Here is a 13,792-nt window from a genome sequence, read left to right as displayed (position 1 = left end):
CAATTTGGGAGATTGTCTTGGCACTCTTTGAGTTTTGTGGTTGAGAAATTATTAAATGTCTGGTAATACAACCTTGAGCGAGTATTTTTTCTTTAACACCTTGGAATATTCTTGTTCCTATTTCTCCATTGCAGAACTATTAAGGTATGCTTCCTTGTTCTGTCTTTGGCATCTTATGGATCCATCATTTATACTATCTGTTCAACAATGATAATTTCTTCAAACTCCTTCTTTCTTGGCGTTTTCAAAGATCCATCCTTGATTAAAGTTGTTTTCTCTTTTTACTTTAGAATAATTACGAAGTGGTGGTTATATATTTCTAAAAGGAGTTTAAGCACATAACTCTAAAGTCTCAAGTAATTTATCATAAAATATTCTCTTATCTAATGAACTTTGGAGTGGGGTTAGGGGAACAAATTTTCTTATATAAACAAAGGACTAATTACAAGAACACCTATTGTGTGCAGAAGATAGTTTGTATAGGACGATTGACATGATTTTGGGTTGTGCATCGTTTGGTCAATGATCATAAAATCACCTACCAGATATTAAATTAATTAATTCCATGCAAAACCTTTGCCCTGTCTTATAATCTTCTTTGCCGAGATAAATTACAGATAGTCAAAGGCTGATTTTTGAATGGATTTGTACGAGTGCAGTAGGGGTTTTAGTGATATATATTATGTTGCCACTTGCCAGCAACCTAATGTCAAAAGAGAATTCATTGAATGCTATAGAAGACTCTGATATCACTGAATAGGGAATACCTCTTCTTTTTTTAAATATAAGTTTATCAGAAATGCCAAAACTGTGAATAGGGTGTATTACTTAAAAAAATATTTTTTTGCTGTTTTTTTCCATTCAAGGATTTGTTTCGAAGTGCTATCATTTCATACAGTATTGCTCTTTTTTGCAGGTTGCTGCTTTTAGAGCTATGGTTAATATCTTGACGCGGTGTGTTCCTCTGTCTTGACTCAGTTGTTCTAGAAGTGTTATTCATGTCATGCAATTTGCTCTATCCATTTCTAGTTGGGCTATCAAAACTTTTGCAAGTGACATAGTGTGCTAATGGTAGACCTGGAAAACTGATCAAGCTGATTTCCAGACCCAAAAAACCTGATTTGTGACCTAAACCCAACCCGACCCGACCCAAAGTGGAGTTGACCTGCTTTTGACCAATACCCAAAGTGATCTGACTCAAAAGTTATGCAATATCCTAATTGAACTGACTCGATTTTAACCTGTATTAATTGACCTAAACAGACTCTATTACACGAAATGACCTTAAGTGGTTTCAACCAGAAATAATTGACCCGAATAGACTTTATAAATAGCAACCTGAACTAAACTGACTCGATTCCTTTTCAACTATCTTGAATTCATTGATTAAGTTTAAGCTCTGAACGACCCAACTTACTAATACTAGATTGAAGGACCTGAATGTTCAAAGGTTAACTCAATCTGAAATGATTTGATTCAAACTTGACCTTAATACTTGACCTGATCCGAATGACCCGATCTGAACTAGACCAGAAGTCTTTTGACCCGATCTTAAATTGAGACTTTACCTAATCCGAAATGACACGACCCAACCATCTATTTACCCGGCTATACCCGAAACGCAAATTGACCCAACCCAACCCAACCCAACCCGAATCAATCCAAACCTGACCCGAAGGCATGTGGACCCGAAATTACCAAAACGACATGATTGCTTTGTCTAGCTAATGTAAGTGGAGCTTATCTACGAAAAGTGGGTCCATCCCCTACAAAGTTATTGATTTAAGTTTTATCATTGTACGTAAGAGCATGTATAAGAGATGTACAAGCAAAAAGGATAATGTAGAGTCAACATTCACTTAAAATTAGATGTTCCTCATGGATTATCACATAGGAACTAGGAAGCACAGAGAAGTCATAGGCATACTTCTTTTTAATATATGAAAAGGATAATAAATACATGCTGTTTCAAAGGTGGGAAGATTGAGTGTTATCCAGTTAGACAGGTAGTATGGAGAAGTATGTGCCTTAGGTAAAACTATGAGCAGACAAAATTCAATTGGGATTAATTAATTCTTTTATTATGTCTACTGATATTGAGTCTCTCTGTCAGATCCTTGGACTATTGGTGTTGATGCGAAGAGATTGCATGTAGACAATTTTGCAATTTCCTTGACATTCCTTCTTTCCACTGACACTTTTTTCTGCTGATTGGCATTTGCTGCTTTGCAGTTTACATGACATTCCTTCTTTACATTGATAATTTTTTCTTTTAGAGGATTTTTGGTGTGTGTGTGTGACTCTGTGTGTGTGTGTGTGTGTGTTTATTTATTTATTTATTTTTAATAATTATTATTACATTCAGAGGCTTATCCTATTATCAGCTTCAGATCTTTTTAGATCTTTATTTGTTTTGACGGATACGGATTTGACTCCTCATCATTTTAGTGAGTAGAAAGAATTCTATTGTTCACAGGGTCCAGCAAGAATCGGTAGATGATGCAGAAAGAAATAGATATCTTATTAGCTATGTTGATTATGCTTTTGATGACTTTGGTGGCCGCCAGTTACCAGTTTATTCTGGTCTGTCTACTGTGTGGGGAAGTTTAGCACGTAGTAAGGTACAATCCCTTTTAACATTTTTCATGCATGAAATTGGGGGGACATTGTAGAATGCAATTTTTTTTTTTTTAATGTTTCCATAAACTAGCACATGCTATATGAGTTAGCAATGCAATTTTGCCAGCTACAGAGGAATGTTAGATGTAATTGTAAATAAAGCTGGAAAATTGGCAGTCAATATTAGGACATAGCTGCTTATTCAAAGAAAGAATAATTGGAGTTCTTTTAATCAATCTATTTATATCTCTCTAAGATAAATTGCAGATAGCTGATGAGTGTAAACAATTGGCTTATATCTTACAATGAGAGATTGCCTGTCAGAAATATGTGTTGCAGTTGTTGCCTTTAGTATGTTGGCTTTGTTATCTAGTTAGATTTAGATGAAGATGCTCTCCATGCATAATGTATGTAAAGATTGTGAATCGTTGCATTTATGTTATCCATTTGGTTTTTTTATCTGTGGTTTTTTATTTGTGAAACAAGGGGATATGTTAAATTCCATTTCTAAGAAAAATGTTCCATGAAAAAAGATTGTATTAAAAAAAATGTTCTGACAAATCACTCTATATTTTCTATTTTTCTTGCAATTGAACACAATAGGTCATTACCATTCATGTTAACTTCCCATGAAGATATATTGTTTTTATGTCTATAGGCAAAAGGTTATCGAGTGGGACCAGTATATGATGATGTCTTGGCAATGTCTTGGTTTTTTCTTGAGCTCATTGTGAAGTCGATGGCTTTGGAACAAATACGACTTTTATATCATAGCCTTCCATCAGGTAGTTTTCAATAGCATTTCATGTGATTCTTTTCATTTTGTCTTGATAGCAAATTTTGTAGGTAAGCTTGTTATTAAATATTGTATGTTGAGGTGGTTTATGTAAAAACTGAAAAGATCAAGGTCACATGACAAAGGTATTTTTGATGATCAATCAAGTAGGATTGAGGACCTAGGTACTAAGGAAAAAAAATTATTTGATTAAGTCATTTAAATGTCTAGAAGTCCAACTGCTAAATATATAAAACTACACTAGTTATATAAGTGTCAATCTAATCCGTAAGGTTAGCTAAAGGCTGAGATTATTTGTTGTTAATGGCTTCATTGTATTTATTTTAATATCATCAAAAGTCAATCATAACGTGAGTCTTAAAGGGAACAATATGATATTATTGCTTTAATTTTTTTTTTCCTCATTAATATCAATTTTCTGTAGAGTATTATTAGTAATCTTATCTAATCCACTCGTCATTAGATTTTTGCAATTTAGACCAAATTCAAAACCGGAACTAATTTTTGGAATGCTAAGTTTCGCTGTCTCGTGTTTGTACTACTCGACTTTATAAATTAGTTACTAGTTTTGTGATCGGATATATGGGGTTGATTAGTGCAAGGCATCAGCCCAATGTTGAGCCCAGGCCTGCTATACAATTCACTTATGCTCGAAGGAAGTCTAAATCAGCTGCATCTAATGGCTGATTGTGCTGGAAGAATGAGCTGGATTTTCTGTTACAAGTTTGTTAGCCTTAAGGGCAGCTTAGTAATTCCGTTTCTAGTTTAATATTCCTTAAGCAGTTAGTTTGTTATGGCTAATTGTATTTAATAAGGAATTCTGCTGTAGAAATGATTATGCAAAATATAATTGAGTGAATGAACTTGGAGAGATTCTCTTCCTCTCGAATGAAGGGCATTTGTATTGCTTGATTGCTTTGATCTTCAATACAAAATATCAGTTACTTGTCTAATTTTTCTCTGTTTCTTTCTCATTACAATCCTCTGTTTTAGCTAAGTCCTAGCAAATTTAATATCAGAGCAGTTGCGATTCTTACCGGAGAAGAAGATGGCTCGCTTGACTCATGCGCAGCGTTTGGACTTACTGGAGCAGGAGATTGCCGGAGTTCCTGGCCGCGTGGCCCAGGAGGTCACTGAAGCTCTGGCAGCGCTCAAATCCGACCTTACTGCCCAGTTTGCTGCTGGAGCAGAGAGGAATCGGTCAGAAAACCGATCGCCCTTGGGAAACGGACCACCCTATCAGTGGGACAACCCGTTTGCAGGATCGCAACCACGTCTGGAGCATGGTGATGGTGGTCAAGCGAGTTGGAGGCTGAGAAAACTCGATTTGCCCCTGTTTGATGGCACGAACCCAGACGGGTGGATCCTCCGAGCTGAACGTTTTTTCCATTTTTACCGGTTGTCGGCTGAAGATCAGTTGGAGGCTGCGGTGGTGGCGCTCGAAGGCCACCCGTTACATGCTTGGGAAGATTTGAAGAAATTGATACTCCGCCGTTTCCGCACCACCGCCACGGGAACCCTCCACGAGCAGTGGCTTGCTCACCAGCAAACCGGCTCGGTGGCCGACTGCCGTCGCCGATTCATTGAGCTACTAGCTCCGATTGAAGGGGTGCCCGAAGAAATTGCAAAAGGGCAGTATATCAATGGATTGAGGGAGGATATTCGGATCGAGGTTCGGATCTTAGATCCGATTACTTTGGATCGGGCAATGGAGCTATCCATGAGAATTGAGGAGAAACTGAAGCTCAGCCCAAAACCGAGGCCCAATTCCAGCCTACCCAGTTGGAGAACCCCAAACCCATCTTACAGATCCAACCCACAAACTACCTACCCAAATAACCCGAACCAAAACACAAACCCAAACCTAAACACTAACACCCACCCTTCCCAAAATCGCACCACCACCCCATTTTCCAAAACCACCGGAGAAATAAGGCGGTTGACGGAGAAGGAGGTTCAGTAGAAGAGGGAGCAGGGATTATGTTTCCGTTGCGATGAGAAATGGAACTTGAATCACCGCTGTCGCCGCCGCGAATTGAGTGTGTTGCTCACGGAGGATGACAGCGACGGGGAAGCTAGTGAGAAGGGTGAGTTTGCGGCGGCTGAAATTGAAGCACCCGCAGCTCCGCCTCTCTCTCCACCTCTTGCGGTTGAGCCTGGAGTATCTCTCTGCTCAGTCATGGGTATTACCAGCCCTAAAACTATGCGCCTGGAAGGAGTGATCAATGGCGGCAAGGTGGTTGTGATGGTGGACCCTGGTGCAACTCATAATTTTATTTCCACGGTGGCGGTGAACCATTTACAATTACCCATTACGGAGTCTAGAAGTTTTGGTGTCACGTTGGGAACAGGGGTTGCTGTGCAAGGAGAAGGGGTTTGCGTTGGGGTGTTGTTGGAGCTGCAGGGACTCGTGGTCAGGGAAGATTTCCTTGTCCTACCGTTAGGCAATTCTGATGTTATCTTGGGGGTTCAATGGCTCGAAAAATTGGGGACGATTGCTTCTAATTGGAAAACACAGACTCTGCGTTTTCAGGTGGGTGGGGAGTCAGTCACTTTGAGGGGTGACCCGCAGGGGAAGATCTTGTATCACACTCAAGGCAATGGTAAAGACCATAGCAAAAGCTGGCCATGGTGTTCTGTTGGAGTTTGTTGGAGTTTAATTACCTGGAAGGATCTGGGGAGGAGAATCCGCCATGTCCAGAAGCTCTCGAACCCCTGCTAACTCAGTTCCAAGAGGTGTTTCAGATGCCTAATGGGTTGCCCCCTCAACGGTCTGTGGATCATTCTATCACTTTGAAGAGTGGAGCAAATCCAATCTCAGTTCGTCCCTATAGATACCCGCAATATCAAAAGGATGAAATCGAGAAGTTGGTGAGGGATATGCTTGCTGCAGGTATAATACAACCCTCTACTAGTGCTTTTTCTAGTCCCGTGCTTTTAGTCAAAAAAAGAGATGGTTCATGGCGTTTCTGTGTTGACTATCGTGCTTTGAATAAAGAGACTATCCCCGATAAATTTCCTATCCCTATAATTGATGAATTGTTGGATGAATTGTTTGGTGCTACTGTGTTTTCTAAATTGGATCTTAAATCCGGGTATCATCAGATTCGGGTTAAGGAGTCGGATGTTCATAAAACTGCTTTTCGAACCCACGAGGGTCATTATGAATTTTTGGTGATGCCCTTTGGCCTCACCAATGCCCCTGCACTTTCAGTCATTAATGAATGACGTGTTTAGACCATTTCTCAGGAAGTTCGTCTTAGTTTTCTTTGACGATATACTTGTTTACAGCAAGTCTATGACAGAGCACCAAGAGCATTTGCAGCAAGTTCTGTCCACTATGGCTACACATTCCCTCTATGCTAACCTCAAGAAATGTGAGTTTGGGAAGGCTAAGGTGGCCTACCTTGGTCATGTAATTTCAGAAGATGGGGTTGGAGTTGATGCATCTAAGATTCAAGCTATGTTGGAATGGCCTGTTCCTCAAGGTCTTAAGGAGCTCTGGGGTTTTTTGGGGCTTACGGGGTACTACAGAAAATTCATTCAGAATTATGCTTTGATAGCTAGCCCTCTAACTGATCAGCTTCGCAAGGAGGGATGGGGTTGGACAGAAGAAGCCACTAAATCCTTTGAGGCATTGAAGGCTGCCATGACTCAGGCCCCTATTTTGGCTATGCCTGATTTTTCTCAGCCATTCATTGTTGAAACAGACTCTTCAGGTCATGGTTTAGGAGCTGTGTTGCTCCAGGGAGTACACCCAATTGCGTACTTCAGCAAAGTCTTGGGGATGCGTGCTAGGTTGAAGCCTATATATGAGAAAGAACTTATGGCAATCGTGTTTGCTATTGAGAAGTGGAGACATTATCTTTTGGGAAGACAATTTGTGGTACGAACCGATCAAAAAAGCTTGAAGTTTTTGTTGGAACAAAGAGAGGTGGGGCAAGCATATCAAAAATGGGTGAGTAAGTTGCTGGGGTACTCCTTTGAAATTCACTACAAACCTGGCCCTTGTAACAAGGTGGCTGATGCTTTATCGCGTCAATTCTCACCTGAATTTTCTGCTGTAATCAGCACATGTGGACTGAATTGGGAGGTTATTCGTAGATTCATTACCAGGGATCAAGCCTTGCAAAAATTGATATCACAATTGTAGATTGGGGAGGCTGTTCCTAAATGGTTTTCATTAGTGAAAGGTATTCTGAAGTACAAGGGAAGAGTGGTGCTTCCGAGGAATTCTGAGCTTATATCCTTGTTTCTAAAGGAATTTCATGACTCACCTGTTGGTGGCCATGCTGGAGACCTTAAGACTTATCAGAGAATGGCTGGGGAATGGTATTGGGAAGGCATGAGGAAGGATGTCTATAATTATGTCAGACGTTGTCATGTTTGTCAGCAAAATAAATCTTCTACTCTCTCTCCTCTCGGCTTACTTCAGCCCTTACCCATTCCGGACAAAATTTGGGAGGACGTTTCCATGGACTTTATTGAGGGATTGCCCAAATCCTTGGGGTGGGACTTAATTCTTGTGGTGGTTGACAGGTTGTCCAAGTATGGGCATTTCATTCCCTTAAAGCATCCATTCACTGCTCAAATCGTGGCTCAAAATTTTTCCAAGGAAATTATCCGTCTTCATGGCATGCCATCCTCTATTGTCTCTGATCGGGACAAAATTTTTCTGAGTATTTTTTGGTCGGAGTTATTTAGGCTTCAAGGCACTCAGTTGAAAAGGAGCACCTCTTATCATCCTGAGTCCGATGGCCAAACTGAGGTTGTGAACAAGGGTGTGGAGTCCTACTTGCATTGTTTTGTCAATGGGAAACCCAAGACATGGGCTACCTTGCTGCCTTGGGCAGAATACTGCTATAATACTGCTTTTCACAGTGCCACCAAGTGCTCTCCTTTTAAGGCTGTGTATGGCAGGGATCCCCCTTCCTTGTTGCGTTTCATACCTGGTAGTACTAATGTCCCTTCACTGGAAGACCAGTTGCTGGAGAGGGATGCCATTTTGGATGACCTTAAATTTCATTTAACCAAAGCTCAGATTTATATGAAACAGTATGAGAATAGGAGCAGAAGGGATGGTTCTTTTCAGGTTGGGGATTTGGTCTATGTGAAGCTCAGACCATATAGACAGCAGTCCTTGGCTAAAAGGTTGAATGAGAAGCTTTCTCCGCGCTATTATGGTCCCTACCCTGTGCTCCAACGTATTGGGGAGGTTGCCTACAAGCTTGAACTACTGCTACTGCTCGCATTCATCCTGTTTTCCACATTTCTCAGCTCAAGCAAGCCATAGGAACAGAACATAAGGCCTCTCCCTTGCCTGTACAGCTTACTTCTGAGTTGGTGCTTGAAGTGGAGCCAGAAGCAGTTCTTGGAGTGAGGACTACTCAGGCTGCTACAGAAGTTCTGGTTCAATGGAAAGGGCTGCCTGATTGGGAAGCCACCTGGGAGGACTTCACTGAACTTGACTGCAGGTTCCCTCACTTCCACCTTGAGGACAAGGTGAATCTTTGGGAAGGGGGTATTGCAAGGCATCAGCCCAATGTTGAGCCCAGGCCTGCTATACAATTCACTTATGCTCGAAGGAAGTCTAAATCAGCTGCATCTAATGGCTGATTGTGCTGGAAGAATGAGCTGGATTTTCTGTTACAAGTTTGTTAGCCTTAAGGGCAGCTTAGTAATTCCGTTTCTAGTTTAATATTCCCTAAGCAGTTAGTTTGTTATGGCTAATTGTATTTAATAAGGAATTCTGCTGTAGAAATGATTATGCAAAATATAATTGAGTGAATGAACTTGGAGAGATTCTCTTCCTCTCGAATGAAGGGCATTTGTATTGCTTGATTGCTTTGATCTTCAATACAAAATATCAGTTACTTGTCTAATTTTTCTCTGTTACTTTCTCATTACAATCCTCTGTTTTAGCTAAGTCCTAGCAATTAGATTATAAGATAATTTTTTAATTTTATCCCTAGTGTCAAATCTTAACACATATCATTAATAGATTATATTTTGCAAGAGGCACATAATCCTTATAGGATATTTTGACATAGATTCATTTATATATGTAGGAATAATTTATTACTTTTAAAATATACGTTGTATTTGAAAAACACAATGTAATTTTTGTTGTTTTATTAAAATACCTATGTTATTTCAATCAATTAAACATGAACTAATAATCACTTAATATTTATACGTGTAAATTAAGAATTTACCACTATCGCTCTTAATAGTTTAGATTATTTTTGGATCCACTAACTATGAAGTAATAACAATCATATTAGGTTATGAACTTTTTTTTATCGATTAAATTATGTTATATATGGATCTTGTTTTAAAGTACCTTATAGAACAATTTTATTATATAGAAAAAACGTAATTATAATATATTTATTGAAAATTATAAGAGGAAGCTCCCATTTATCCCATTATGACAAAAATATAAAGAAATCTACAAATATTTGGCATTATCATAATTAAGTTAACAACTATGGGGGCCATTTTTAATACTTTCTCAGTTTCTTTTTAGTTGCATCACTTTCCTTTTTAGTTAATATACTCTCTCTATCTCTCTCCTATCGCATGAGTCCATTTTTTTTTTTATTATTAATTCTCCCTATCTCTCTTCTATCACATGGGTCCATTTTTAATTTTCGCTATCTCTCTTATCTCCAATAATTGCCTAGGAGTAGCAAAGTGATGCAACTAAAAAAACAAAGGAAGTTAAAAGTTGTTGATTTATTTACAATTGTGTCACTTGATAAGTAGACTTTGTTTAAAAAAATGATAAACTTGTATTCTATCAAATTGTAGTTTATTTTGTACATATGAAATATTAGAAGTTTATCAAAAACTAAATTTAAAAATACTTTTTTATCTGGAAAAATAAACTAAATTTTTCTTTTTTGGCATCATAGACATCATACTAATGCATAATTGTCGTTGGCGTGGCATGAATGACACTTGACGAAAAGTTAGAATGGAAGTTTCGTTGTCTCGTGGCTGGCTACGGGATTTGAGTTTATTTATATGTTGGTATTATGATATGATGTGCTAGAATTTGTAATTCAAAAAGCTTGGTATTAGTTTAAATTATTCTGTCTTTCTTCGAATAAATTTTTTTTCATTCAAATGCTTCTCTACGGATGGCGGCTTTGGAACCTAACCTTGTGCCTTGCCAAAGGCATTCTGAGTCATGTCCTTTGGATCTCTTTAATGCCAAGGTGATGAACTGCTGTCTCTGACTTGCCCAGCATGCACATTTGGTCCGTGATTAACTAAGTATGACTTGTGTGAGGTTGTCTTGAAAAATCAGATCTCTGTTGCAAAATTTGTTTTCTCTCTCTATAGTAATAAATTGTGATAAGATCTCTTATTAAAAGATCTTGCACAATGAAAATAAATGGATTGTAAGACCTTCATCATTGTGAATGCTGTGTTACAGACATTTTGAAAGTTACCTAGGTCATTTTTATCACTCACTTCGTATGGTTCAATAATTTATTGTCTTTGAACCAAGTGAGCCATAAATGATGGAGAGGTAAGTTAAGGGTGTTTTTCAAAAATATCTTGAATTCATAATTTATCTTTAAATCATCTTGAATGGAATCTAATATTTTTCCAAACTAAAATAATTGGAACATTTGGGGTGGTGGAGACCTAAAATATTTTGGGAGTGATGTGATGACGAGAGAGAAAAATAGAGGCACTCATGTTAGTCATAATAAGATCAATTACCAAGCTAATAATTTATTTGATTGTACAGGTGAAGATGTCCCGCCAATGCAATTGAAAGAAGGAGTTTTTAGGTGCATTATACAGCTCTATGATTGTCTTATCACTGAAGTACATGAGCGTTGCAAGAAAGGGTTAAGCTTAGCAAAGCGTTTAAATAGTAGCTTGGCCTTCTTTTGTTATGACCTGTTGTCAATTGTTGAGCCTCGGCAAGTTTTCGAGTTGGTATGCTTCTTTCCTCAATATTTACTTAGCCTTGTGCCCATGCTCCATGTTCTTGAATAGAATGTGCACAATAGTATTTTGGAAAACAATAGAAGTTGTCATCGGCAAAGGGAAAAATTATTAGTATGAAAAAGGGCAATAGTTTCTCTCAATGTGAAGGGTTATAAAAAACAATTAGAACTTTGGAGCCGTGATGTTTGAAGTAATTCTACTTTAGTGCCCTATGTTTTCAGTAATTTCATTTTGGTGCCCTGAAGTTATATAATTTGTTTCACTATGATACCTGTCCCAAGTTTAAAACCTTTTTTTTTTTTTTTTTTTTTTTTTTTTTTTCTACTTTGGTGGTCTAAACTATATATTAATGCTCATTTTTTGTAACATACAATTAAATTCTTTAGTCTTATTTCATTATAAGGATTTTTTTGTTGTCAATTTTCAATCTCATATTTAAAAATATTTCTAGTGATTATGTTTATATTTATTTTATTATAATAGGGATGACTCTTTATTAAGCAATTATCCCATGTCTAAATTTTTTTCATTTATAACTAAAATGTTTCTAAATTTTAATAAAGGAAGAGTTAAGTTATTCGCTTGATGTAATAGCCATGAGCAAAATAAAAAGTGACTTTGTTTTGAGGATTTAGTAATATTATTTCTTTTCAAAATTTGAATAAATTAATTCAATCAATCAATCAAAGGCTTAATCCCAAAAGTGGGGTCGGCTAACATGAACCAAATTAGATTATTCCGTGTAGTCATCAACATAAATCTTTCTCCTCCATCCCTTACGATCCAAACTTCATCCTCACGTAAATCCATGCACTTCATATCCTTCCTTACTCCTTCCAACCAAGTCATTTTTGGTCTCCCTCTCCCTCGTTTAATCCCTCCATGGTCCCACTCTTCCACTCTTCGTACGGTGCACCCTCGGGTCTCCGTCTTACATGTCCAAACCAACGCAAACGATTTTCCCTTAATTTATCAGCAATGCCTGCCACACCTACTTTCTTGCCGATAACCTCATTTCTGATTCTATCTCTTAAAGTGTTTCCATACATCCACCTTAACATGCGCATTTCCGTAACCTCCATCTTTTTAATATGCTCTTTCTTAGAAGCCCAACATTCTGTACCATAGAGCAACGCTGGTCTTATGGCAATCCTGTAGAATTTTCCCTTCAAGTGTAAGGGAATGCTGCGGTCGCATAACACTCCCGTGGCTATCTCCATTTAAGCCACCCTGACTTAATCTTGTGGGCCACGTCTTGATCAATGTATAAAATGGGATTTTATTTACTTATAAATGAAATAAAAGGCCATGTGAATTTTGATTAATAAAGAATAGTCAAAGAATAAAATAAATATGAAGTACATTTTTAAAAAAAAAATGTAAATGGAGAGGCTAGAGGAACAGTTTTTCTTTATTTTTTATACAATATGGTTGTCAAAGTTAAAAGTATAAGTTTTAAGGCATCAATGTTGAAAAGAAAAAGTTTTATTTTATTTTATTTTTTTTATTGATTTTTTATTTTAAAATTTGTAATTTTTTTTTATTACTTAGATTGTAAGATTATTTTCGTTGTAATGAAATCAGATTAAAGAAGAAGTCATGTGGGGTCTTGTTAGATTCGTTTTGATTTTATGTTTATAGTACGAAACTTGAGATATTTTAGTTACAATATTGGAATTGTGCAAAAAGGAAATAGGACAGTACAAAAATGAGCATAAATATATATTTCAGGGCACCAAAATGAAAAAGGTATAAAACTAAGACATCAATATGGAATTATCAAGTAGATTTATTGAAACTATAGGGTACCAAAGTGGAATTTTGTCAAACCTTAAGTCTCCTAAGTGGAAAATTCCCAATCACCAATCATGCTGCATATCTTTTAAGGATAATCTTGCTAGAGTCATGGGGCATAAAATATAAGGAGGCAACAACTTCATCACCTCCTAGACAAAACCATCATTACATTAGTAAACCTTATTTAATAGTTGAATTCAGGTAGCTCACGTAATCCTATATTGAATTTACAAGAAGATTTAGAGACACACCATGTTAAGTTTATTGGGTCCTTAAATCACCAAAATTGTTCGTTAATTTTAACATATAAATAGTGCTTAGAGCTAGCATCTCTATCTGAAGAACTCTTAGCTCTAGAAACCTTTTTACGCATAACGTTTTACTTAAAAGTGAAGTCTCTCTATTGCCTACTTTGTTCAATCTAACTTAATCTAGTAAAATTTCTTTATGTTACTTTTGGTTTATCATCTTGATGGTTATACCAGGATGCCTCTTAAAAACATTATTCCTTCTACCTAGTATCTGCTAATCAATTACAGTTTTTAACTTTTAGCATGTAAATCTTTATAATAGTTAAAAATCAAGTTTAACAGCTGATAGGAGATTTTA

At 37.3% G+C, this 13,792-nt stretch overlaps 1 protein-coding gene across 1 annotated transcript in view; it reads left to right on the top strand.

Moving 5' to 3' along the window:
• The window catches only part of LOC145614659 (guanine nucleotide exchange factor SPIKE 1-like), a 32,303-nt gene that overhangs the window by 9,899 nt on the left and 8,612 nt on the right, over window positions 1–13,792 (top strand). Inside the window, exons 16-19 of the mRNA XM_081669728.1 lie at window positions 917–954; window positions 2,477–2,621; window positions 3,278–3,404; window positions 11,181–11,374. Of these exons, the coding sequence (XP_081525854.1) occupies window positions 917–954; window positions 2,477–2,621; window positions 3,278–3,404; window positions 11,181–11,374 (504 nt within the window). The remainder of the gene's footprint in view (window positions 1–916; window positions 955–2,476; window positions 2,622–3,277; window positions 3,405–11,180; window positions 11,375–13,792) is intronic.

This window comes from Chenopodium album, chromosome 25 (assembly GCF_948465745.1).
Source record: "Chenopodium album chromosome 25, dcCheAlbu1.1, whole genome shotgun sequence".
In the NCBI taxonomy this organism is placed as follows: Eukaryota; Viridiplantae; Streptophyta; class Magnoliopsida; order Caryophyllales; family Amaranthaceae; genus Chenopodium; species Chenopodium album.
Note: the sequence above shows the minus strand (reverse complement) of the source record. Positions and strands in the feature narration are given on the sequence as shown.